Here is a 25,825-nt window from a genome sequence, read left to right as displayed (position 1 = left end):
CCGTGTCAGTGTCCTGATTGAAACCTCCAGCCCCGGGAAATCCAAGTGGGCTCCTCTAGCCCGGATTCACTCCAAGCCCATCAGCTTGTGGTCGCCAAGGGAACACGATGACAAAGGAGTCTGCCTCCGACCCTTGCCCCCTGCTGGCACCCGTGCAGAGAGGCTGCAAACATGTCTGCAATGTCCGGTGTGCCCACGCCTGTACCAGGCCCTGCAAGTCCCCACGGGACACCACCGCCTCCTTCCCCTCTGGGCTGTTGTAGTCCTGACCCTCTCTGAGACCGTGTGACCCTGGGAGCCGGCAGGTGCAGCCTCCCGTGGCTGCCCCCCGCCATGAGTTCTCAGAGTCGCTGCCTCCCGTGGTGACCATGTTGTCCTCACGAAGTGGAGCTCACCTGTGGATGCGGTGCTCCCGCAGCCCCGCCAGCGGCCCCATCCCACCATTTGCAAAGCAGGTGGTCCTGTCTGAAGGGCACAGGTGGCCCCGCTGGCCCTTCCAGGAGTGTGGAGAAGCGTCTACCCCGCTATCTCTCCAGGCCTTGGCCAGGGGGCTGCCTGCCAACATGATGGCTTCCCCAGCTCGCCGGGAGCCCGGGTGTGGGGCATGTCCTGTCCTCGCTCCACCCTCAGGACCATGAGTTGTGGGCTCAAATGCAGCTCATTGGTAGTGAGTCCATGAACAGGTTGCCGGACTTCTCCAGGCACCATTAGCTGTTTGGTACCAGGAAACACGGGGAGTTGGGGTTGGCGGGGTGGGGTGGAGGATTTATTTTACCCAAGTATTATGTTCCCGAAGAAGCTGGTCGATTCACCCGAACACCTTAATGTAGTTGACTTTCTGTCTAGCCGTCCCACTGGCAGGGACGGTCTTCATCCCTCACACGGTCAGTGCTGGACGTGGGGGACCCAGACAAAGCTTCGGAAAGCAAGTTCATTCAGGAAGAGCCTACCGATTTGGCGAAAGGGATTGAAATACGACAGCTCTACAAGGTAGGAGCTCACAAATCTCCTTTTAAGAATTTAAGAAATCACGTGTAGAGGCTTGTTTTATTCTGATAATAACCTGGTGGTTACAAGGTACATTCATTCCCGAGAGAGGCTTAGCGTCCTTCTGGGAGGGGATCCTTGAAATAGGAATCTAGCATCATGCGTCCTGTTTCCTGTCATGCAGTAAAGTGGGGGAGGACGGAGGGTCCAGATGATTCTGGCTGAAACACCCCCCGCCCCCGGCCACGCCAGCACTGCTGCCTGGGGACCCCCTGGAGCTCAGCTCTTTGGTGGCTGACGTCCATCCCCATGGTTTCCACACCCAGTCGCTCAGCCCGGCTTCCAGATGGGGCGGGCTTGGCTGTTGCCAGCGCTGGCTGAGCCTTTGCTGCGCGCTGAGCCCCGCGTGACTAAGCGCTCCCAGGGCAGGACGCCTGGACGTGAGCCCTGTGCCCTGGTGCATCCCATGGAGCAGCATTTCCCCTTTAGCACTTTCTGATCTTCAAATGCGATGAGTCCAAGGGAGAGGCGTGTCCGTGTCCGGATGCTGCAGCCTTGTCACACTTCGTGCCGCCCTCCTGTGGCTGTGGGCGCCGGGTGTGTGAGTTGGGGGGTAGGTGTCACATGGGAGCCCAGGGACTCACGATGCAGCCGGGGGCTCCAGGTCTGTCGCGAGCGGCCCCAGCAGCCAGGCTCGCCTCTGGCTTCCACGAGCAGGGATTTCCCTTGTGTTCACACACCTGCTGTCTGCAGACCCACAGTTCTGGTGGGAATTCTCAGCTGCTGGGCCACGTCAGGGCAAAGTGTGGCTCTAGAAGCAGGGAGCAGACTCCCCGCCAAGCTCTGAGCCCTTCGTCCTCGAGCTCCGGCCTCTGGGGCACCGGGGAGAAGCCCCCGGGTTTGCACCCCCGTCAGGCTCCTCTGCAGCCCCAGGCAGCTAAACCCTGGCGCCCTCCCAGATTCGCCTTGGATTCCCATGGGTGGACTGGAAATCCAAGTTCAGGGCGACTTGATGTGGTTCATAGATGCTTCAGGAACACCACATGCCCGCCGCGTGAATTTTCCGCAGGTGTATCAGACGGGAAAGAGTAAGCACGTGGCAGTCAAAGGTCTGACCATGAACCTTTACCAGGGGCAGATCACCGTTCTGCTGGGACACAACGGGGCCGGCAAGACCACCATGTGCTGCATGCTCACAGGTACGTGCGCCGGGTGGCCCTCCCCGAGGAAGAGCCCCCGCACTCCCCGCATGTGCTTCCATCTCCCCTCCTCAGATTTCACTGACGTCTGAATATGACGCTCTTGCTGTCTGTGTAGCACCTGGTGGTTCACGTGACCCGAACGAGGAAAAGGGAACCTTTGGGTCTTATGGTCAATCTGGGGAATTAGATCTCATTCGCCGTCATGGAGCTGTGAACACGGCCCCACACGTCTCTTCCCACTGGAGGGGCAGCGGCAGAGGGAGCAGAGCCCCAAGCAGACTCCCCGCTGAGCTCGGAGCCCCACTCGGGGGTCCGTCTCGTGACCCTGGGATCCCGACCTGAGCCGAAACTAAGAGGCAAACGCTCAACTGACTGAGCCGCGCAGGTGCCCCGAATCTACTTACATTGATTTGGAGTAAGGAGATGCGTAGGGAAGAAGGCAAAGTCATACCACCTGTTCCGACTTGTAAAATACTGCAAACCCCCTACTTACCCACGAGTGTGGGTTGAATAAATAAACGGCATGTATTCATAACAATGAAATCTTTTTAGCCTTCCCAAATTAGATCAGTTTTGTGGATGTGAAGAAATGGCCTCAATTTTTCCTTTTTGGCGGAGGAAAAGCCAGTTAAAAAAGCAGAATTTAGTGCTTACTTCTTCAGCAGCACATACACTAAAAAAACAAAAACAAAAACAAAAAACCCTGGAGTCTCTATTTTCCCATTTTTGCTAAAAACTTTAACCCTTGAGTCAGCGTGTGCGTGAAGGAATCCACGATGCTATGCTGAACAGGGGTTGGGGGTCCAGGTTGGGACCTGCGTCCTTTGTGTGCTTCGCTACACTTTCTTCTTTTAATCTTGTTGCAAATAGAGTTAAACTAAGGAGATGGAATAAAGGGTGAGAGTGCCCTGACAGCCCGGCTGTGAAGGCCCACACCTCCCCACGGGCACCCCACATTCCCCAGGGCTTACTGGGAATCAGAGCCGAATCAGTCCTGGGTCTCAGTTCAGAATGGTTAGATGCCCCAGATACTGTCCCCCCAAACTACATTGCCCTCGTATCGCTTATCACCGTGTCTTTGCCTGACACGCGCCTGTGTGTGTTGTACCCACCGAGGCAGGCCGGCACCCCTCAGAGGCAGGAGGCTCACGTCCGGTCTCTCCCGCCGCCCCTGCACGTCCTTGTTCACCATCACAGGGCTCACCCTCCTTGGATGTCACTGACCGTGACATGCTTGCAAACACATGGAGGACGTCGTCGAGCCTTGGAAGCGCTGCGTGCTCTGGCTGACGATGACCCTAGACTGTGCCTCCCGCTTGCTCCCAGGTGTCCTTGCTCCTTCCAGCGGATGGGTATATATCAACGGGTATGATATTTCCTGCAATGTGGCTCAGATCCGGAAAAGCATGGGCTGGTGCCCCCAGCACGATATCTTGTTCGATAACTTCACAGTAGCGGAGCATCTTTACTTCTATGCTCGGGTGAGTCTGGGGATGGCACGCTCGGTCTCCTCTGCGTCTGTTCTTGGGGATGACAGTAAGACAGCCTGCAGCTCCCTGACCCAACCTCACAAGGTCTTGAGACTTTTTCTGGACACTATTCCCTAAACATTCAGGCGGGGGAGAGGGCAAGGGTCACACTTTGATTATGAAGGATGCAAATCAGGACTAGCCTAAACGAGAGATGAGCAGGGTGAGGTCTTGGACAGTCCCAAATAGGAAGCTCCCGTGTCCTCCGGATGCATGCCCCCACTGGCACAGGACTGCATACTGGGGCGCTCACTTAACCTGCAAGTGCCCAGGTTTTCTTTCTTTTTTTTTTTTTTTTTTAAGATTTTATTTGTTTATTCATGAGGGACACAGAGAGAGGCAGAGACACAGGCAGAAGGAGAAGCAGGAGGGGACACCTGGGTGGCTCAGTGGTTTGGCACCTGCCTTTGGCCCAGGGCGTGATCTTGGAGTCCCGGGATCGAGTCCCACATCGGGCTCCCGGCATGGAGCCTGCTTCTTCCTCCTCCTGTGTCTCTGCTTATCTCTCTCTCTCTCTCTCTCTCTCTCTATCATAAATAAATAAATCTTAAAAAAAAAAAAAAAAGGAGGAGAAGCAGGCTCCTTGTAGGGAGCCTGATGTGGGACTCGATCCCAGGACCCCAGGGTCATACCCTGGGCCTAAGGCAGGCACTAAATCGCTGAGCTCCCCAGGTGTCCCAGTGTCCAGGTTTTCTTGGGGTTTCATCACATAGGCCCTAATGGTCAAATGATGGACCACATGGCTGAACTCCATCTGCAGCCTCTGCACACCTCGCACCTAGCAGGTCCTGAGTCAACCCGTTATGTCCGCTCAGGTGTGGCTGAGGGTATGACACAAATAACAAGGACACCCCCATCGTCCCAAGGATTTAGAGGCCCTTCTAGGAACTGGGGGCAGAGGTCAGCCACACCCTTCATCATGCGACACTTATGCAGAGTTTTCCCTGGGTGGAAGCTGCCCCGGGCCCCCAGGGTAACCCCACTTGGTCGTGATACGTGACCCTTTAATATGCTATACTTACTATTAATATGACATATACTCACGTGGTTCAAGATGCAAACGCCTCTTGTCCATCCCCTTCCCAAAAGGTAGTGAGAGTCTTGTGCCCAGTTTACGTATATCCTGGCACAATGCTCGCCAGACAGGGGCCCCCACAGGGAGGCGGGAGGGAGCCCGGCACCAGGCAGGCACACTGACTGACGGAGGAGGTGGCACCAAGGCCAGGCTCCCGGCAGCCCATCCCCCGCCCCCGCCCCCACCGGGAACCCCTCCAGACCTCCCCACCCCCACTGTTGCAGCTGAAGGGCTTGTCCTGCCACAAGTGTCCTGAAGAAGTCCAGCGGATGCTGCACGTCCTCGGGCTGGAGGACAAGCGGGACGCCCTGAGCAAGTTCCTGAGTGGGGGCACGAAGCGCAAGCTCTCCATCGGCATCGCCCTCATAGCAGGCTCCAAGGTAGGCGGGCAGGAGGCCCCGGGCCAGGGCCGGGCACCCAGGGCGGCTGCCCTCCACGGGCAGGGGCAGGCTGCGGACCCCCAGATGCCCACAGCGTGGACACATGTGCACAGAACCAGAGCGTCCCACGTAGCTAGCCCGGGCCGGGCCGCTCCTCCGCCCCCAGGTGCTGATGCTGGACGAGCCCACCTCGGGCATGGACGCCATCTCCAGGAGGGCCATCTGGGACCTCCTGCAGCAGCACAAGAGCGACCGCACCGTGCTGCTGACCACGCACTTCATGGACGAGGCCGACCTGCTGGGGGACCGCGTGGCCATCATGGCCAAGGGGGAGCTGCAATGCTGCGGGTCCTCGCTGTTCCTCAAGCAGAAGTATGGTGAGCGGGGTGGGCAGGCAGCGGGGACAGGCCCTGTCCTGGGCGGGGGGGCTGCTGGCTTCCCCGGGGGGACGCTGAGGCCAGCGGAGGGGCTGGGACAGGAGGAGACAGGGAAAGATCTGAGACCTGGGGTCAGGAGATCCGAGTCTGAGTCCCCTCTGCTGGTTTTGGCCTCTTCATCCGTGTGGCCGGGAGCTTTATCCTTTGCCTTCCCTTCCACCTATAAAATGGACACTCAAGGAGCGAGCCAGTGTGGAGCGCTCGCGCAGGTGCGGGCTGTTTCCACAAGTGCTGCCCCTGGTCTCTGGGACCCCGGGCCCTCCTGTGTCTCTGCTGCTTGGGGCGTGGATGCGCCTCCACCGCCTCACTCCATCTCTGCCCACGGACCGGGTGTCCTCATCTGGGTTCCTGTGCTGGAAAATGAGTGTCTCTCCAGCCTGGACCCCTTCCTGAACTCCACATGCGTGTACCTGGAGTCTATTCCATGCCCGTGTGGACGCTGACAGGCTCTCTGGGACTTGTCCAAACCCTAGGCAGCCCGGTACCCCCCCTGGACCCTGCTCTCTGCCACCGCACCCACTGCCCCCGGCACAGACAGCTCCCTTCTTCTACGAGCTTGGCCCAAACCTTAGAGGTGCCCCGATCCCATCAGTCCAAAAACCTTGGGGGCCCTCCCTGACCCCCACCTCCACACCCAGCTAGCACCCTGGTCAGGCATCCATCCCCTCCCGGCTTGTTGCGCTTGCTGGCTAACTCAGCCCACCCTCTGCCCCCAAAGAAGGTTTCACGGTCTTTGAAATGTTGTTTCAGGTGCTGGATATTATATGACTTTGGTGAAGAAACCTCATTGTAGCACAGAAAAGATTTCTCATCTGATTTATCAGCACATACCAAATGCAGTTTTGCAGTCCAGCACTGGAGAAGAATTAACATTTATTCTTCCTAAAAAGAACATCCACAGGTGCGGACCCCAGAGGACGGGAGTCCCCGTGTGCACGCTCACAGCCGGCTCCGCTGCCCCTCTCATCAGCAAGGCCTCTCTACTCTGCCGGGGTCTGGACCCCCAGGCCTCTGCTATCTCCTGGAAAGACAGGACACTCTAGCCAGAGCAGCACTCGAAAGTAACGGGGCTCTTATCATGTCCCCTCCTTCCTTTAAACCCCTCGATGGCCCCCAGCAGCCTTCAAGTTAAAGTCAAATTATTTTTTTATAAAAAGATTTTATTTATTCATGAGAGACACAGAGAAAGAAGCAGAGACACAGGCAGAGGGAGAAGCAGGCTCCTGCGGGGAGGCCGATGCAGCACTCAGTCCCAGGACCCAGGATCACACCCTGGGCCAAAGGCAGATGCTCAACTGCTGAGCCACCCAGGTGTCCCAAAGTCAAATTCTTAAATGTGACTTTACAGACGCTCTTATTGGGTGGCTGAGCCAAGACGAACATCTGGCCTGATTTTCCTCAATTATTCCAGACTTCAGAGTGGTTCCCGCCACTCGCTACCACCTCCTCTCCCTCATGTGGTTCTCAGGGAGGAGTCTTAGCTCAACTTAGTGAGGAAGATGGGAGCCACCAAACAAGAAGTCCCCTTCACTCTCGTCACACGTGTCTTCCTTCCTTCCATCTTTATAGCCAACGACTCGCCTCTCTTCCTGGTGGAGGCTCGCCCTTCTGCACCAGCTCCAGATCCTTCCATCTTGCCTTCTCAAAACCTCGCCTTCTGGACTCACCACACCATCAGAGTCTCTCTCTACTGGGTCACTTCCAGGAGTGCACTGAGTCCCCACTGCCCTCCCCCAGCCCCTGGCACCCACCCTTATACTTTCTGGCTCCGTGATACGGGCTGCCCTCAGCTGCCATCATGCAGTATTTATACTTTTGTGATTTGCTTAGACCACTTAGTGCAATGTCCTCAAGATTCAGTGCTGTGGCATATTGCAGGATTTCCTTCCTTTTTAAGGCTGAATACTAGTCTATAACACACACACGTGTGCACACACACCCCACATTGTGTTTATCCATTCATCTGTTAATGGACACTTGGGTTGCTGTCACATTTTAGCTGTGGTGGATAATGCTGAATAATGCTGCCACAAACACGGGTGTGCAAGTATCCCTTCAAGACTCTGCTTTTGATTCTTTGGGATATATTTACTCAGAAGGAAAAGTGCTGAGCCATATGGTAATTTTATTTTTAAAATTTTGAAGAACTGCCATGCTGTCTTCCACAGAGGCTGTACCATTTTACATTCCCTCCCACAGTACATAAGAATTCCAATTTCTCCATAGCTCATCAATACCTGTTGTTTTCTGTTTTTCTTTTTTTAAATTACTCACCAACCTAATGGGCATGAGGTAACTTTGTTTTGCATCTCCCCAATGATGAGTGATGCTAAGCATCTCTTCATGTGCTTATTCCATTTGTAGTCTTCTTTGGAGCAATGTCTACTATCACCCATTAAAAAAAAAAACACAAACTTTTATTTATTAAGTAATCTCTATCCTCAACGTGGGGCTTCAACTCATAACCCTGAGATCAAGAGGTGCATGCTCCTCTGACTGAGCCAGCCAGGCACCCCTCATGTCCTTTGCCCATTTTTGAATCAAGCTGTTTTCTATTGTTCTGTTTTCTATTGTTCTATATACTTCTCTATATATTCTGGATATTAATTAGTCCTTTATCAGATAACAGGATCTGCAAATATTTTCTCCCATTTAGTGGGTTGTCTTTTTACTCTGATGATAGTAAATTCCTGATGCACAAAATTTCTAAGTTGAATGAAGTCCAACCCATTTATTTTTTCTTTTGTTACTATGCCCTTGATGTCACGTCCAAGAAATCATTGCCAGATCCCATGTTGTGGAGCTTCTGTGCCATGTTTTCTTCTGGGAGTTGTATTATTTTAGGTCTTACATTTAGGTCCTTGATCTATTTTGAGTTCATTTTTGTATGTAGTGTTACGTAGGGTCCAATGTCATGCTTTCACACTTGGATGTCCTGTTTCCACATCGGTTGAAAAGATTGTCCTTCCCTCATCAAATTCTTGGCACCTTTGTTGAAAATCATTTGACCATATGTGCGAGGGCTTATTTCTGGGCTCTCTGCTGTCTTCCATCAGTCTATGTGTCTGCCCTTATGCCAATAACACCTTGTTTGGATACTGTAGCTTCATAACAAGTTTTTTTTTCAAGATTTTGTTTATTTATTCATGAGAGACACACAGAGAGAGAGGCAGAGAGAGAAGCAGGCTCCATGCAGGGAGCCTGACATGGGACTTGATCCCAGGCCTCCAGGATCACGCCCTGGGCTGAAGGTGACGCTAAACCGCTGAGCCACCGGGGCTGCCCTGTAGCAAGTTTTGAAATCAAGGAAGTATCATTCTCTAGTTTTGTTCTTTTGCAAGATTGTTTTGGTTATTAAGGGTCCCTTGAGATTCCATATGAATTTTAGGAAGGGTTTTTCTATTTCTGCAAAAAAAAAAAAAAAAATCATTGCTTTTTTTGGGTAGGGACTGTACTGAATCCGTTGAATGCTCTGGCCGGTATTGGCATTTGAACAACATCACATCTCCTAGTCCATGAACATGGGATGTGTTTCAGTGTATTTACGTCTTCTTTACTTCCCTTCAGCAATGTTTTATAGCTTTCATTCTACAAGTCTTTCACTTCCTTGGGTTAACCCCTAAGTATTTTATTGTTTGGCGCTATTGTAAGTGGGTTATTTTTGTTATTTCCTTTTTAGATTTGTTCACTGTATTTAGAAATGCAACTGATTTCTGCGTGTTGGCTCTCTATCCTGCTACTCTGCTGAACTCACTTATTACTTCTCACAGCTTCATTGTAGCACCTGTAGAGTTTTCTACATATAAAATCACGTCATCTGCAAACACATAATTTCACTTCTTCCTCTCCGCTCTGGATGCCTCTTACTTCTTTTTTCTTGCCTAACGGCTCTGACTATAATTTTCCGGGCCAGGCACATTAGGCAGATTCTGCAAGCTCAGATGCTGTGTCAGTGGGGAGGCAGATGCTGGGTCCTTTCCACTCTGCTGTCTTCCCGGCATCCTTGTCTCATATGTAGGCTCTCCGTCATGAGTCATGTTCATCAACACGCAGCAGAAGGGATAAATTCGCACTTGATTACAGAAAGATGCCTAGAAAATCCACAAACATTTGGAAACTCAACTTCTGAACACTTTTGAACAGCTTATGGGTCAAAGAGAAATTAGAAACAGTTTAGAATTGACAATGATGAAGACACAACAGATCCAAAATGTTCAGATGCTGGTAGAGCGGTGCCCGGAGGGAAAAATATAGCCCCAAAACACTTGTTAGGAAAGAAGAAAGCCTCAAGGCCAGTGGCCTGAGTTTCCAGCTGAGGGAGGCAGAAAAAGCAGAGAGAATGTTAAATGCAGAGTACAGAGAAGAAAAGAAATAATAAATATGAAGAGAACAAATGGTGGAATAAGAAACAAAAACATTGAGGGAAAAAAGTAGCCAGACATTGTTTATTACAATATCAATAAAAATGATTAAGCCCCCGCCTAAGCCATTAAGGAGAAAAAGAAGAAATACAAGAACAGCATGAGGAATGAGCAAACCACCATGCACACCCAGCACAGACTTACGACAGGATAATGAGAAAGAACCACAAATAAATTGGAGACTTAATGGGCTAAACTGTTTAGAATGTAGATAAAACAGGCTGATTTCTTGAAAAACACAACCTACTCCAACTGACACACAGTGAAAGAGAAGAATCTGAATAACCACGCATCTACTGATGAAATTGAATTTGCAATGACAAACGTTACCACAAAGAGGATTCCAGTCCCCATCAGTCACTGAGGAAATAACCTCAATCTTTCGGGAAATAGAGAAGGAAGCAGCCCCCAAGTCATGGGCGGGGGGGGGGGGGGGGGGGTTGGGCAGCGGGCCTGTGATACCAACAACCAGAACATGAACATAAACACAATGTCATTAGCAAAATAGGAACGGGTCGAATGGACTTAAGTGGGGGCCCAGGAGGGCTTGGCGCCCAGGTCGGGGCTGCGGTGGGATTTCTGGAAGACTGGGCGCAGCCGGGATATGGACCGGAGCATCTGCTAAGTCCTCTAGGGCCTGGGGCTCCACAGGCCGGGGCCCTCGGGGAAGCAAGAAACCGAGCGGAGCCTGCAGGTCCCCAGACCCATCACCTGCGTCCAAATGTCGATCAAGAGAGGCACCGTACACCTCGACTGCGGCGTATTCCTTCGTGGAACACCCCCACCCCCACCCCGACGAGAGGACCTCGGCGCGGCACCGGCCTGCTGAGCCTCCCGTCCCGCGGCTGGGCAAGCTGGACACGAGGGGAGGCCGCGCGCTCCGCTGCCGGGCCCGGGCAGCACAGGACAGGAGCCGGGCACGGTGGCAGCAGGAGGCACGACACTGGTCGTGTGAGGGCGGGAGACGAGTCACCTGGAGGGGGCGGAGAGCACCCTGTGGGGTGCTGGAGAGGCCTGCCCCACGGTGGGTGACAGCACGGCATCGCCCCACACCTGGAGCCTACCACTCACGGGCATGATTTCGGCAACTGCAGCTGAGCGAGCCTGCGAACACTTGACGCCCCAACACCCCCCCAGTTCGGGAGGGGAGAGACCCGGAGGCATGGGGGAACTAGCCCGGGCAAGCAGTAGTGGGCATCAACCCGGCGCCGTGCAGCGCGGGCTCCTCCCCGAGGCCGAGGCCGGGTGGCAGGTGGCAGGTGGCAGGTGGTGGGTGTGCCCGGGGCTGCGCTCAGCGTCACTCCACTCAGCTGCTAGAAGACAATGGAAGGCATGCAGAGGGGGGTGCGAGGAGAGGGGCGCTGCTGGGTGCACGCCCCTCTCGGTGTCCACTCGGCACTGCAGTGTCTGCAGGGCGCGCCGAGCCCCCACCCCCCACATCGCCCCCCAGCCGGGCCTGGCCACAGCAGCGCGTGCACACGGGAGGGCTCAGGTGGCTCCGGGTTCTCAGGGAGCACCCCAGAAACCACACGGAAAGCTGCATCGTTCACGAGGCCTATGCGAGAGTCATTGCCCCAGAAACGTTTGGGAGTAAATCCATCCCCCCGCTGTCCCAGTGCAGAGTGCTGACCTCGGGAGCCCCAAAGCCGAGCACTTGAGCACTTGACGTGGCCCCGCTATCTCCCCGTGGAGCGCCAGGGCCCGTGGGGGGTTCCCCTGCACCCGCGGGGAGACAACCGCTCTTCCCTTGCAGGTTCGCACGTCTCTTCACGGAGCTGGAGCGGCGGCAGGTGGAGCTGGGGGTCGCCAGCTTCGGGGTGGCGGTCACCACCATGGAGGAGGTGTTCGTCCGGTAAGGGGGGGCCGACACCGCACAGCCCAGGGTCTGGCGGCCGGGGGGCTCCCGAGGGTCCTGCGCCCAACCCGGGTGCGGGGCTCGGGTCCGACCCTCACCGGCCCTTCCCACCCCCCACGAGGACTCGCAGTGAGAGGGACACTGCCGGGCAGAGCGCTGAATCCACGACCCCTTCCAGGGGTGACAAAGCAAACCAAGCGACACGGTGTCCTCTGGGATACCGTCGGCGACTGTGAGTAACGGGTGGCTCTCGTGGTCAGGAAGGCTCACGGCCTCGGGCTCATGGCTGCCTGACCGAGCTAGCAAGCTTTGAGCCGCCCTCGAGGAAGGCCTTCCTCGTGTCGGGGCGCTCAGGGGGCCCCCAGGAGGCCACACGAGCCCAGACAGCAACAGCTGCTCTGGCCGAACCTGCTTGCTACCTGGAACAGTAGGCTGTTACAAGTGTTATTAATGACACATTAAAGCTCATATTTTATTTTTTTTCTGCTAGTCCACATGGCTTTTTCTCTCCCCCTTTTCGGTTATTTTTCCTCATTCTGTATTTTTTTTTCTCCCTCATGCTAGTTGGAGATTACATGTTCTTACGGTATCACATTAGTGGTCAACGTAGACACTGAGACACACGTATGGAATTTATCAAAGTGCCAAGTGAAGTAATATATTCACTCCGCTCCTGGACAATGCTGAGACCCTGGGACACACACACACCTCACCATCACCAACCTGTATACATTGTATTTTTTAAAGATGTTATTTATTTACTCGAGAGTAAAAGTGACAGAGAGAGCATGAGTGGGCAGGGGCAGAGGCAGAGGGAGAAGCAGGCTCCCCAGTGAGCAGGGGGCCTGACATGGGGCTCCATCCTAGGACCCTGAGATCATGACCTGAGCCGAAGGCAGACGCTAGACCGACTGAGCCACCCAGGCGCCCACCCCTATATACGTATATTTTAATTCTCTCTTTTTTCAACTTCACAAACCTGTATTATTGTTGTTCGAGAATGCCAGTAGTCACTTATACTCATGCGCATAAACACCTGTCTCTGCATCCCTTCCTCTCACGTCTCAGATGAGACTGTCCTCCTGCCCATAGCTCCTCACAGCACCCATTAGTGTTTTTATGCAGGTGCCAAACACATTATGGTTTTTTTTTTTTAAGATTTTGTTTATTTATTCGTGACAGACACACAGAGAGAGGCAGAGACACAGGCAGGGGGAGAAGCAGGCTCCCTGTGGGGAGCCCGACGTGGGACTTGATCCTGGATCCCAGGATCACAACCTGAGCTGAAGGCAGATGTTTAACTACTAAGCCACCCAGGCGTCCCTGAGGCTCATTTTCTTGCACATGGGTATCCAGTCATGATGGAACCTTTTGGGGGAAGAGACTTCCTTCCACACTGAATTGTTTTCACACCTTCACCAAAAATCAATCGAATGTGTATGGCAATTTCTACATTCCCTATTCTGTTCCACTGAACAGTTGTCTGTCCCATGCCAGTCCCTCACCATTGGGGTTCCTGTGGCTTTGTGGGACGTCTAGAAGTTAGGTAGTAGATGGTTCCTTCAGGTCTATTTTTTTCAAGATTGTTTTGGCCATTATGGGTCGTTTGTGTTAACATGTAAATTTAAATATAAACTCATCAGATTCTATTTTGAAAAAAGGACCTCCATTGGTTACAACAGATCCACCACACTAATTGCAAGTCGTTAACAATAGGGAAAACGAGGGAACGGGGTGTGTGTGAGTGAAGCAGGGGTAGAATGAGTAGATGGGAACTGTTTTCTGCTCAGTTTTGCTGTAAACCTAAAACTGTCTAAACTATAAAGTATTTTTTTTAACCTGCAGGGACTATGACTGGTACTAAGTTGAATCTACAGATTAATTTAGGGAGAATGGACATCTTTCAAACATTCATCCTTCCAATCCATAGGTATCACACGTAGCTTCGTTTATTTGGGAGGTCATTTCTCATTTTTATCAGCCATGTTTTGCAGTTTCCAGACGTTCTGCATTGTCTTTGGCTAAACTTACTCCGAAGTACTTCATATTTTCTGAAGCTATGGAAATGGGTTTCTAAATTTAGCTTCCAATCACTTGTTGCAGATCTAGAAATCATTTTTGTATGTTATATGTCTAGAGACATTATTTAACTCGTTAGTTCAGACAGTCTGGGGTTGACTTCCTTAGTATTTTCTGTATGACCCTCCCGTCAGGTAAAGACAGTTTTACTTCCAATTTTCCAGTCTTTATGCCTTTAACTGGCTCATCTCACTAGTAGGGTCTGCAGCATAATGCCGACTAGAAGCAGAGAGGAGGGATGTCCTCTCCTGGTTAGGGGAAGCGTTTTATCACAGCCAGCGGTTCCTTCTACGTCCTTCGACTTTACTCTGCCGGTTTGCAGCCACACAGACATACGTGTACATATACATACAGCCGCATAACACAGGTATGTGTATGTATGGGGACATACACTTCCCTCTGAGTTTTGCTTGCCTGAATTTCAGTTTTTGAGTATGTAGTATTTTCATTACCAGTCAGTGAGAAATTTGCTTAGTTTTCCATTGTGGTTTCCGCTCTGACCTGTGGCTTACTGAGAACTGTTTCTTAATTTCCAAATTCATGGAGATTTTTGAAAAACTTGCTTTCTTGTTTTCTTGTGCCTTGTCTGTTTTGCTAATGGAGTTGATTTCTGACCTGATTTCACTCTGGTTCTGGTATGTCTCTGTCGAGCCTCCTTCCTTCAAAATGCTTGTCTGTGGCTCAGCTTATATTCTGTTTTCATAAAATTTCCTAGGTTCTTGAAAGAACATGCATTCTTCGGTTGTTAGGGGCAGTCTTTTGTGTATAGCAATTAGGTCTTCAGTGTCTTTAAAAAAAAAATTATCTGCACTCCGTTAGGCATCCAATTCCTGGTTTCAGCTTAAGTCATGATCTAGAGGTCATGAGATTGAGCCTGCATTGGGCTTCACACTTGGCATGGAGTCTGCTCATCCCTCTCTGTCCCCCTCTGTCCCTCACTCTGCTCTATCTCTCAAATAAATAAATAGATAAATAAATAAATAAAATCTAAATGAAAAAGCTAGAACTTAAAAAAAAAAAAAGAAGTTAGTCACTAGGTCCAGCTCACAATCAAGGGGAGGAGACTAACACAAGCAACAAAAGCAAAAATACACGTGGGACTGTATCAAATTAAAAAGCTTCCATGGAGCGTACACACACACCAGCCCCATAAAAGAATAGTACTCAGTCATTAGAAAGAAGGAAAATCCTATTATTCTCAATGACACAGACATGAGGGCATTACACTCCGTGAATAAGTCAGACAGAAGAAAAACAAATACGGTGTGGACTCACTTACCTGTGGAGTCTAAAGACACACCCCTGGAAAGAGAACAGACCTGTGGTCACCGGGGGGGTGGGGGTGGGGGAATGGGCAGGTGAAGCACAAACTTCCAATTCCAAGACGAGTAAGTTCTGGGGATGTCATGTGCGGACCGGTGACTGTCATTAACGGTACTGTATTGTGTATCTGACAGTTGTTAAGAGAGTGAGTCTTTTTTTTTTTTTAAGATTTTATTTATTTATTCATGAGAGACACAGAGAGGAAGAGAGGCAGAGACCCAGGCAGAGGGAGAAGCAGGCTCCATGCAGGGAGCCCAACGTGGGACTCGATCCCAGGACCCCAGGATCATGCCCTGGGCCCAAGGCAGACGCTAAACCACTGAGCCACCCAGGCGTCCCCTAAGAGAGTGAATCTTAAAAGTTCTCACCACATGCAAAAATTATTGTAACTCTGGGAGGTGGTGGATGTTAGCTGGACGCACAGTGGAGGTCGCTCCACAGTGTATGCATCTCTGGGGGCATGATGGTGGGCACCTTACTTGATGGCATGTGTCGCCTACATCTCGATAAAACTGGGAAGAAAATGAGGCGGATGATGGCAGAGTGCGAGCACTCGGAGGTGGGTCTGGGGGGTCTGTGAGACGCCGTCTACCGCGGTGCAGAAGCTCTCGGGGGAGCTCGTAGTCTGCATCCTGCAAAAGTCTCGTTTGATGCCTGAAGGAGGGCAGTGTGCGCCAACCTCCATCTGTAGGAAACTCCCCTCCCTCCCTTCCTGAAATTCAGTCTTTTTTTTTTTTTAAGATTTTATTTATTTATTCATGATAGACAACAGAGAGAGAGGCAGAGACACAGGCAGAGGGAGAAGCAGGCTCCATGCACCGGGAGCCCGACGTGGGATTCGATCCCGGGTCTCCAGGATCACGCCCTGGGTCGAAGGCAGGCGCTAAACTGCTGTGCCACCCAGGGATCCCCTGAAATTCAGTCTTAATAAACAACACTGTTATCTAATAGAAAAAACAAATTATACTAGCAGAAACCAAATGAGGAAGAAAAATTAAAAATATAACCTTAGAGGGCACCTGAGTACCTCAGTGGGTTAAGCATCTGCCTCCGGCTCAGGTCATGATCCTGGGGTCCTGGGGTCCTGGGATCGAGCCCCGCATCGGGCTCTCCGCTCGGTGGGGACTCTGCTTCTCCCTCTGCCTCTGTCCCCTCTCATGCACTCTCTTTCAAATAAATAAATAAAATCTTAAAAAACAAAATACAACCTTATGCCATGACATTTCATGGGGCCAAAGCAAACATTGTGGTGAAGTGCCATGTGCTGTCTTCCCCAACACATCCACCTCAGGTACCAGATGAAGTCCTGACCAGAGGCACGACAAATTCTGATAATTGTCGCTAGTATCCTGCAAGGTGTAGAAAAGCTAAAGGATGTACACGTAGAAAGCCTAGAAAAGTCAGGGAGAAACCGTGGAGAGAAGCAGAGCCTCAGCAAAGGTGAGGAGGGCCTCCGGGGTACACGGTCTGTGGGAACAAGGCCAGGGCGGCTCCGGTGAGGCTCCCCTGGTGCCCACTCCTGCCTCACCCTCTCACCGTAAATAGGACTGACCCGTATAAGCAGCAAGATTTTGCAGAATCGGCTATGTGCCTAATAAGGCTAGGTCACAGAAGTATTGTAGTCCCGTGCTCCCTTTCTCTCTCTCTCTCTCTCTCTCTCTCTCTCTCTCGGCTCAGTCTGGGAGAAGCCAGCTACCGTCTTGTGAGGACACACAGGCAGCCCTAGGGAGAAGTCCATGCGGCCAGGAGCTAATGCTTTTGCCAACAACCAACGAGGAATTGGGGCTCCTGCCAGAGGTATGCTGGAGCTGGCTCATATTGGCTCATGAGAGCCGATCATTAAGTCATCAAGAATTGTGCGAGCCAGTTAAACACAGCAATTAATAAAACTTAAGTTGCACAAGCTTATAAATAAATCACAGTAAAAACGGTGGTACAATTGTGATACCAATTCCAGAGTGTGGTTTTTCCCACACCACCAAGCTGGTAACTCCATGCTGACACTACGTATCTAAGAGAATAGCATCAGATCCCAGAGGTTAAGGGCTCTGGGCTGCAAGACTGCCCCCCCATCCTCCCGACTCTAGTCCCTGGTCACAAGTCCAGGTGGTCACCTGTGCTTTTGACCCACCAGCCATAAACTGGATGTTCCCACAACTCCCCCTTCAATTCATTTGCTAGGATGGCTCACAGAGCTCAGAGAAACACTGGCTTCCATTTACCAGTTTATTATAAAGGATAGGATACAGGATCCAGGTGGACACGTCCACAGAGAAAGAGTTCAAACCTTCCATGATCTCTGAGGGCACCACTGTCCCCACATTTCCACGGGGTCACCAACCTGGAAGCCCTCCAAACCCTGCCCATTTGGGTTTTTATGGAGGCTTCATCACATACACAAGGTTGATTGATTAAATCATTGGCTGCTGGTGCCCGGACTCCGTCTCCAGCCCCTTGTCCCCTCCCAGGAGGTTGGGAGGTAGGCCTAGAAGTTCCAACTTTGCCATCACATGGATGGTTCTCCTGGCCAGTGGCCCCAATCCAGATCTGCGGATGCTTTCCAAAAGCCACAGTCATTCGTACAACAAAACACACCTTAACTGCCACCTCCACTTAGGAAATTGTAAACATTTTAGGAGCTCAGTGCCAGGACCAGAATGAAGACCAAGCATATATTTCTTATTATAAATCACAATATCACAAACGGTAATACTGAGGCTTCATCTCCTCATGATCTGGCTACACTCTACTATCTGTGCTCCTGAGGTTATTCACATCTACTTCTATCTGTGTGATGGACGCGTTGTGATGATGATTTGCAATCAAAACCACAATGAGAGTATTTACACCGAAGACCTTGGTTAACACCTTTCACTGGGGTTTAATTTATTGTCTTGTTGAATGTCTAGATTGAGTAAGTGATGAAGACAACATTAATAATGCAAAGTAGGGGATCCCTGGGTGGCTTAGTGGTTTGGCACCTGCCTTTGGCCCAGGACGTGCTCTTGGAGTCCTGGGATTGAGTCCCACGTCAGGCTCCCTGTGTGGGGCCTGCTTCTCCCTATGCCTGTGTCTCTGCCTCTCTCTGTGTCTCACATGAATAAATAAATAAACCTTTAAAAAATAATGCAACTTAAGTTTAAAAGTGTCTTATATCTGGAGTCATTTCGTTAAGGAGAGTACAAAAACTTGAGGCAATATCCTTCCAGTATTTTTTTTAAGATCTTACTTATTTACTAACGAGAGACACAGAGAGAGAGAGAGAGAGAGAGAGAGAGAGGCAGAGACACAGGCAGAGGGAGAAGCAGGCTCCATGCAGGGAGCCTGACACGGGACTCGATCTGGGGTCTCCAGGATCAGGCCCTGGGCCGAAGGCGGCGCTAAACCGCTGAGCCTCCCAGGCTACCCTCCTTCAAGTATTTAGAAAAAAAAAAAAAGTATCATTCAACTCAACGACAGTGTTGCTCACCTCAGGGATGAACGTGTGACGCTCTGACACACGTCTTTGCTATCTCACCTTTACCTTGATCATCCCCGTTAATTAAAACCAACATTCTCGTCACAACTACCCTGGGAGAGCTAGCTGTGCACAGGCCAGGTGAGGGCACCATCTTGGAAGTGGAACCTCGTGCCCCAGCCCTGCCTTCGGGCCACTGCAGCTCTGGCCAGGCCTGCTGCGCCTCACCACCCGCCAGGTGCTCCTGAATTCCTGACACACAGAGAATAAACCCTTACGGTTGCTTCAAGCTGCTACATTTGGGAGTAATCTGTGCCACAGCCGTAGGGAACACACACAGGGTCTTTTACCCAACTGTACTGGACGGAAAATGAGCCACCATTTACTGGGCTATTTTGTTGTGGCAAATTCCCAGGAGTAGAATAATTGACCCAAAGACTGTGAACAAAAATATATATCTTGCCTTCTTAACAGTCTGCTGCCAGCAATGAAAGCGTCCTTTCGCCTAGAGCAGGGTTCGTCCAACTTTTTCTCTCAAGGCCAGAGAGTAAGCATTCTAGGCTATGTAGACTCAGGGGCATAATCAAGGAGAATATGTAGGTAATTAGATAACCATCTAACCAGTAACCATTTACAAAAATCCATTCTGAGCTCAGAGCCAAACAGAAAAACAAGGCCTTGGCTAGATTTGGCCCGGGCTGCAGTTTACCCAGCCCTGGCCTAGAGGGTCAGCAGTGCCGCACGCTATAATGGATGATTTTGCTCATAAGATAGATATTAAGTGATATTTCATTTCTGTTTTAATTTGCATATGGCATCTTTCAAGGAAAATAATTGAATCTATTCATGCTAACTTCGCCTCAGTTCTTTGGATAAGCCCTTGGTCATTAGTCAATTCAATATTCAGTTAATTCAATATTTACTCAGGGCCTGTTGAAGACTCTTTAAATCCAAACAAACCCAAGTGAGTTGTGAATTTGTAAATTTGCATTTCTCTTTGTTTTGGCTTCGGTTTAGGGTGAACAAGTTGTCAGACACCAGCACAGATATCCAAGCCCTCAAGACCTCCTCGATGCAGTCCCAACTGAGAATTCCTATCAGCAGGATTAAACGCTTTCACTCCAGGATCTTCTCATTACGGTCTGGCCTGCCAATCCACATGAACACGGGGGTGAGCAAGTATTTCAAATGCAAGCAAGAGGGCAGATTTTGGTGCAATTCTTAGAATCACGCTGTTCAAGAAATGCAGGTCAACCTCTCACAGGCCTGAGAAAAAATGTGCAGATTTTTAGCATAAAAGAAAGGCAGGCCCTGCTAGGTTTCAGCAATGCCAGATTCTCGGCTCTAGTTCAAAGGCAACATGCTAGGGTTTCCTGACCAGGATTAACCCAATGGGTGAAGTATCAGAAAAGGTCACAGTAGAGGTTACAGGAAAGGTCTTGGTCCTTCCTCTTACCAAAAAGAAGAAAGAATAAAAGTACTGAGCCTACTGGCCACAAAAGCATGTTTAATCTTACTTTTTCATCTTTTGCTGTGAAACAGATCACACATTACATCACCTGGAGTTGAAGATTTTTTTAAACATCCTTATGAAATATATGGGTAACCTATAATGTTCTTTTATTGTTGAAAAAAAAAAAAGAACATTGATGTGCATCTTACAAAGTGGTCTTGATTCGGGCATCCACAAGGTGTGACTGTAAAATAGTGACACTGGTTTCCATGGGTTAGGGAAGAGATTGATTCCATTGTATCATTATGTTGAATTGCATAAGAAAGAGGAAGCTGTCATCCATGGGGCCCCTGAGCTGGAAAGGGTCTCCGGGTCATCTCCACCAGCCACCTCCAGTAAGCTGCTCTCCAGCCTCCAGTAAGAGGTTCATCTGGGCTCCACTAGGCCAAGCTTTGCTTCTAGAGACTTCCCAGGAAGTATTTCTCAGGGTACCACCTCCGACAAGGTGCAAGCAGTGACTCCTGAGGAATACTTACGGTGGCTGTGGCCTCCACCATGTCCAGTGTGGGAAATTTCAGGGTTGCTTGGTAGAGACTTTCAGGGATTTGTCGGTATTTGGGGCCGGGAATTTAGGAGCGCCTGAGTCAAACCAGACCACCTCGCCTCTTCCCACAAAGGCTTTGGGTAGACGAGTCGCGGCCTCCTCCCTACCCAGGCTCTGGCAGCACTGACGAGAAGCAGAGTGGGAGCCCACGGTGCTGACCCCCAGGGTCTCCCACCCCAGGCCCACCTGTGTTTCTTGGTCTTCAGTGCACAGGACCACATGCTTCACATTTACGATCCGTGCCCGGGTCCTGCGTTCTTACACTGGCACACCTGTAGGATACGTCACCACAAGTGGAATTCTGAGTTAAAAGACTATATGAACATTAAATTCGATCGGATTCATCTAGCTAATGTGTTTTCTGAAAAAAATTGTACTAAATTAAAACTCCCCCAGTGGTATTTTCCCATAGCCTCACCAACTTAAGATCTCTGATAACCTGGTAGGTATAGGAAAAAAGTTGTATCATACTTACGTTTGCTATCTGTGTAGGCAACTCTTCTAGATCTTTCCAACGTATGACTTCTTTTTCTGCCGTTGTCGGTCGAGTCACTAGGTGAAAGAATTTTAACTCGTGGCAAATTCTGAGCATAATCCAAATGTTAGCCCCCATGTGAGAGAGGGCAGCTGGGTGTGGGCCAGGGGCCGTGCAGCCGGCCAGCAGCTCCTCTCCGTGGCCACACTAATGGAGTGCTCCTCTTCTGCTCCAGCTCAGCCTCATCTGCCAACAGTTCTATGCCATGCTTCTGAAAAAGATCACGTACTCATGGCGCAACTGGATGATGATGCTAACGGTGCAAGTCCTGGTGCCTCTGGCGATCACCGTCTTCAGCCTTGCCTTCCTCAACTTGGAAACGCGTCTGGATGATGTCCCACTGGAACTGACCCTAAAAACATACGGTCAAACCATCGTCCCATTCTATATCTCCCCCAATTCCAGGCTGAATCCTCAGCTTTTGGAATATTTTACAGACATGCTTGTGGCGGAGGAGCAGATCCCTCTGGAGACTCCAAGTAAGTCTGAGGCTCAGCGGGGCAGGGCGAGCCGTGGGCACGCTGCTCCCCGTGGGGATGCCCCGTCCTTCGGGGCCACATTGTGCTCCCTGAAGTTAGATGAACCGCCCACTGGAAGTGTCAAAAAAATGTCTTTAACCTCCCAGATGACAGGGAAGGGAGGATGCCTAGAAATGAAACCAGGCTGTGTCTTTCTGGGGACTGTGGCAGGTCCCAAAACAAAATCCATAGATTATCTGATGTGTTTGACGTGTCCCAAGAGATTTACATGTCTGTGGCGTGAGTTTGGTGACAGAGGTAGAGAATGCTACACAAACGTGAAAAGAAAGGACATGAGGCACCTGGGTGGCCCAGTAGGTTGATCATCTGACTCTTGAGTTCAGCTCAGGTCATGATCTCAGGGTCGTGAGCTCAAGGCCTGATTCGGGCTTCACGCTGGGCAAGGAGTCTGCTGGAGATTCTCTCTCTCCCTCTCCCTCTGCCTCTCCCCTGGCGCACGTGCACACTCCTGTTCTCTCTCTCTCTCTCTAAAAAGAAATAAATCTCTTAAAAAAGGAAGAAAAGGAAGGACATTAACTCTGGGGCAGGGGGAGGTTGTACAAAAAAGGAAACATATCACTTGGTTCAGCTGTGAACTGATTTAACCAACTTTATGATGTAGCGTAGGGGAGAGGAGAAGAAAGTCCTTGCTTCCATAACAGGACACCAATAGGTAAATGTGCTACTTAGCAATTGGAGAAATGCCAGCTGGACAGTTTGAGAGTGGCTGTCCCCGCTGAGCAGACACTGTGGACAGTGAGGGGCATGCCAGGGCACTGCCCCTCACTCACTCACAGGGCACTGTGAGTCTTGTATGATTATTTCTTTTTAAAATTTATATTTCATGTGTTATTTTGACTAAAAATGAAGTTTTAAAGTATTTTTTTTTAATTTTTTATTTATTTATGATAGTCACAGAGAGAGAGAGGCAGAGACATAGGCAGAGGGAGAAGCAGGCTCCATACACCGGGAGCCCGATGTGGGATTCGATCCCGGGTCTCCAGGATCGCGCCCTAGGCCAAAGGCAGGCGCTAAACCGCTGCGCCACCCAGGGATCCCCTTAAAAGATTGTACTCATTTATATGACAGAGACAGAGACAGACAGAGAGAGAGAGCACACAAGCAGAGGGAACAGCACGCAGAGGGAGAAGGAGATGCAGGGCTCCATCCCAAGACCCTGGGATCATGACCTGAGCCGGAGGCGGGTGCTTAACCGACTGAGACACCCAGCTGCCCCAAGTATCTACTTTTTAAGATAAAGAGATCAAATGCAGAATATGGTGTGGCAAAGTGGGGAGCAGGATAATCCTTGCCTCCTCCATGAGTGCTGCCAAGGGTCTGCATGCTGGGCCTGCAGTGGGGTCCCGCCAGCCGCGTGGTTACCATGGTCGCCGTGATGGCAGGTCCCTTCTCGAACTAAAGATCCCGGAATTCTAGGTGGGTCATGTATTTCTGTGGTGCTGTGTGCTGAGGGAGCACAGTGACCAACAGGGTTACTACGGCCCATAGTGAGCTCCTCGCCAAGAAGTCAGAGGAGAAGGGGGGACATTTGCAGTGCAAAGTGACAGCGGGGACGATGAGAGTGCTGTGGGAGCACAGGGGCATAGCTCTGCCCGGAGGGGAGCCCAGTGGCTGCAGGTGAGAGCCCGAGGTGTGCGCAGGGAAGGACTGGACTCTCAGTCGGAGAAGAGAAGCGGAGCATGCCCCGAACCACAGGACAGCATCTATAAGCATGAGAACAGGGGGTCCTTAGGAGAGGCAAGAACTGAGGATGAGAGCAGAGCTTGGATCGTGATGGGGCGCTCAGGTGCCGGTGCCAGTGAGGGTCACTGAGGCACCGTGACACGCATGTCGTCCACGCAGCCCAGGCAAGGGTGGTGGCGCCCGGGCCGGACAAAGGCCCCGGGGGTGGCAGAGAACAGACAGCTGGAAAGATGCCTAGACCTCCCCCCTGCCGCTGCTTCTGTCGACCAAAGGGTTTTGCAGAGGCCCCCAGAGTGGGGCGCCCGGCCAGGAGGCGGCCCTGCAGGTGCAGGGGTCACCGGGATCGGGGTGGCAGCCGTGTCCAGGGGAGCCCCGCCTCAGGTGGGGGTGGGTGGGCGAGGAGAGGCCCAGGGGCGAGGGATGGGTGGGAGCTCCGGCTCGCTCTGCTGTCCCGCAGCCTTGGTGGAGGACCTCCTCCTGAAAAGGGCAGAGGAGGAGCCCGAGAGCTTCGATAACAGATACATCGTGGCCGCTTCCTTTGAGGACTCGGGGAACCACACAACGGTGACGGCGCTGTTCAACAACCAGGCCTACCACTCCCCCGCCGTGGCGCTGGCGCTGGTGGACAACGTCCTCTTCAAGCTGCTCTCAGGGACCCGGGCTTCAATCACGGCCGTCAACCACCCTCAACCTCAGTCGGCCGTGGAGGCCCTGGAGGATATCTTGTACCAGTACGTGCCACCGCCACCCCCTAGTAAAGCCTCCCCCCTGCCCGTGGAGTCTCTTGCCACCTGTTTCTTCTTTGCTCCAAGAGGAGCATGACGAACCGTTCTTGTAGAGGTGGCTCCTGCGAGTCCCAGTTAAACGAGTCTCTCTCTCCATGTTCTGCCACAGGGGCCCCAAAGGACACTATCTTGTCATCCACTTGCTTTTTGGAATAGCTTTCCTGTCCAGCTCCTTTTCCATCCTGACAGTCAAAGAGAGAGCCACGAGGGCCAAGCACATCCAGCTCACCAGCGGTGTCTACGTGACCACGTTCTGGCTCTCCGCTCTGCTGTGGGACCTCATCACCTCCCTCGTCCCCAGTCTGCTGCTGCTGGTGAGGGCTGCGTGGTGCTGGGACCCTCCCCTGCGTGTCATGGGGGGCTTGCCTTTAGGGGCCCTGCGAAGAGCCCCTGAGCTGGCCGCTCCCCCAGGGTTGAGACTCTGTCCGTCGCTGACGCTCAGAAACGGGTCAAAACATCATGAGGGGCAGATGAGCCTGCTCTAGGGTCTCCAATCTGCGGCATCCCCGTGACCGCTGCCACCTGCTAGTCAGAGGCAGTGCATCCGGGGTGTGTAGCTCGTAGCCCAGAGACAGCTCACCAGAGCACCGAAGGGTACAACTATTGGATTGTGACTGCGTTGCGCAGCTTGCGGGTCCCCTTGCACTCTGTGCGGGAGGCGTCACATCCCCCCTCTGCTCTGCTTGTGTTTTGTAACCATCACTGTGCCCCTGACCTCGTGCTGCTGACGTCTAGGGGCAGAGCCAGCTGTCTGCGCGGTCGGACAAGTCCACACCAGTGCAGTACCGCTAACATCTTAGCTTTTAAAGTTGGGACCATCGTATCCTTCCTCTAGTCCTCAGGATCAAGTCTTAGTGACTTTTCCTAATTCTCCCCTCTTCCCCAAGGTGGTGTTTCTGCACTACAAGGAAGAGGCCTTTACACACAAGGACAATATCCCGGCCGTTATCTTGGTGCTAATGCTCTATAGCTGGGCCAGCATCCCCTTCATCTACCTGACCAGCTTCTGCTTTCAGTACGAAGGTAGTGCTTTCATCAAGCTCATCATCATACTCACCTTCTTGAGCATTGGCCCCTTTATTCTCGTCTCAGTCACAAGTGAAAAAGGTGAGGACGAGGACCGTCATATCTACATAACACGCGGGGGGTTCATTCTTCCACTCACAGCCACAGAAGATGTCCCCCCGAGAATCAGGCTGTTCCCAAAAGCTGTCTTCTGAAGAGCCCCAAACCATGTCCCAAAACACACATCTCTAGGAGAACGGAGAGATGTGGTGGTTATGTTCATCCAGTGGATTATGCTCAGCAACAGAAAGGGAGCAAAGTGCCTGGTGCACACATGCGGCAGTGTGAACAATATCTGACCCCACTGACCTGACAAATCCTGACGACAGAGTCAGGAAAGCAGTGGCCTCGGAGTTTGGGGGAGGGGAGTTGACAAAACAGAGACATATCCCCCCAGGAACCTCCTGGAAATACTC

The 25,825-nt window shown here is 51.6% G+C and overlaps 1 protein-coding gene and 1 long non-coding RNA gene across 9 annotated transcripts in view; one reads left to right on the top strand and one right to left on the bottom strand.

Moving 5' to 3' along the window:
• Positions 1–25,825, top strand: part of LOC112640530 (ATP-binding cassette sub-family A member 17-like) — a 78,109-nt gene that overhangs the window by 34,852 nt on the left and 17,432 nt on the right. For 7 of the 8 annotated variants that reach the window (XM_025416901.3, XM_025416903.3, XM_025416899.3 and 4 more), the window contains 12 exons: positions 847–990; positions 2,057–2,186; positions 3,516–3,670; positions 5,018–5,173; positions 5,340–5,550; positions 6,361–6,511; positions 11,785–11,883; positions 19,763–19,916; positions 21,513–21,816; positions 24,017–24,290; positions 24,454–24,658; positions 25,232–25,451. In XM_025416901.3, coding sequence (XP_025272686.1) covers positions 847–990; positions 2,057–2,186; positions 3,516–3,670; positions 5,018–5,173; positions 5,340–5,550; positions 6,361–6,511; positions 11,785–11,883; positions 19,763–19,916; positions 21,513–21,816; positions 24,017–24,290; positions 24,454–24,658; positions 25,232–25,451 — 2,203 coding nt within the window. The remainder of the gene's footprint in view (positions 1–846; positions 991–2,056; positions 2,187–3,515; positions 3,671–5,017; positions 5,174–5,339; positions 5,551–6,360; positions 6,512–11,784; positions 11,884–19,762; positions 19,917–21,512; positions 21,817–24,016; positions 24,291–24,453; positions 24,659–25,231; positions 25,452–25,825) is intronic. The other variant, XM_025416902.3, reaches the window with a different exon arrangement.
• Positions 19,478–23,902, bottom strand: LOC118354945 (uncharacterized). Its single transcript, XR_004816434.2, has 3 exons — positions 21,278–23,902; positions 20,989–21,074; positions 19,478–20,011 (listed from the first exon to the last, which is right to left on the bottom strand). It is a non-coding gene; the product is annotated as an uncharacterized LOC118354945 (long non-coding RNA).

This window comes from Canis lupus, chromosome 6 (assembly GCF_003254725.2).
Source record: "Canis lupus dingo isolate Sandy chromosome 6, ASM325472v2, whole genome shotgun sequence".
Classification (NCBI taxonomy): domain Eukaryota; kingdom Metazoa; phylum Chordata; class Mammalia; order Carnivora; family Canidae; genus Canis; species Canis lupus.
The sequence above is the reverse complement of the archived record's forward strand: the minus strand, read 5'-3'. Positions and strand labels throughout refer to the sequence as shown.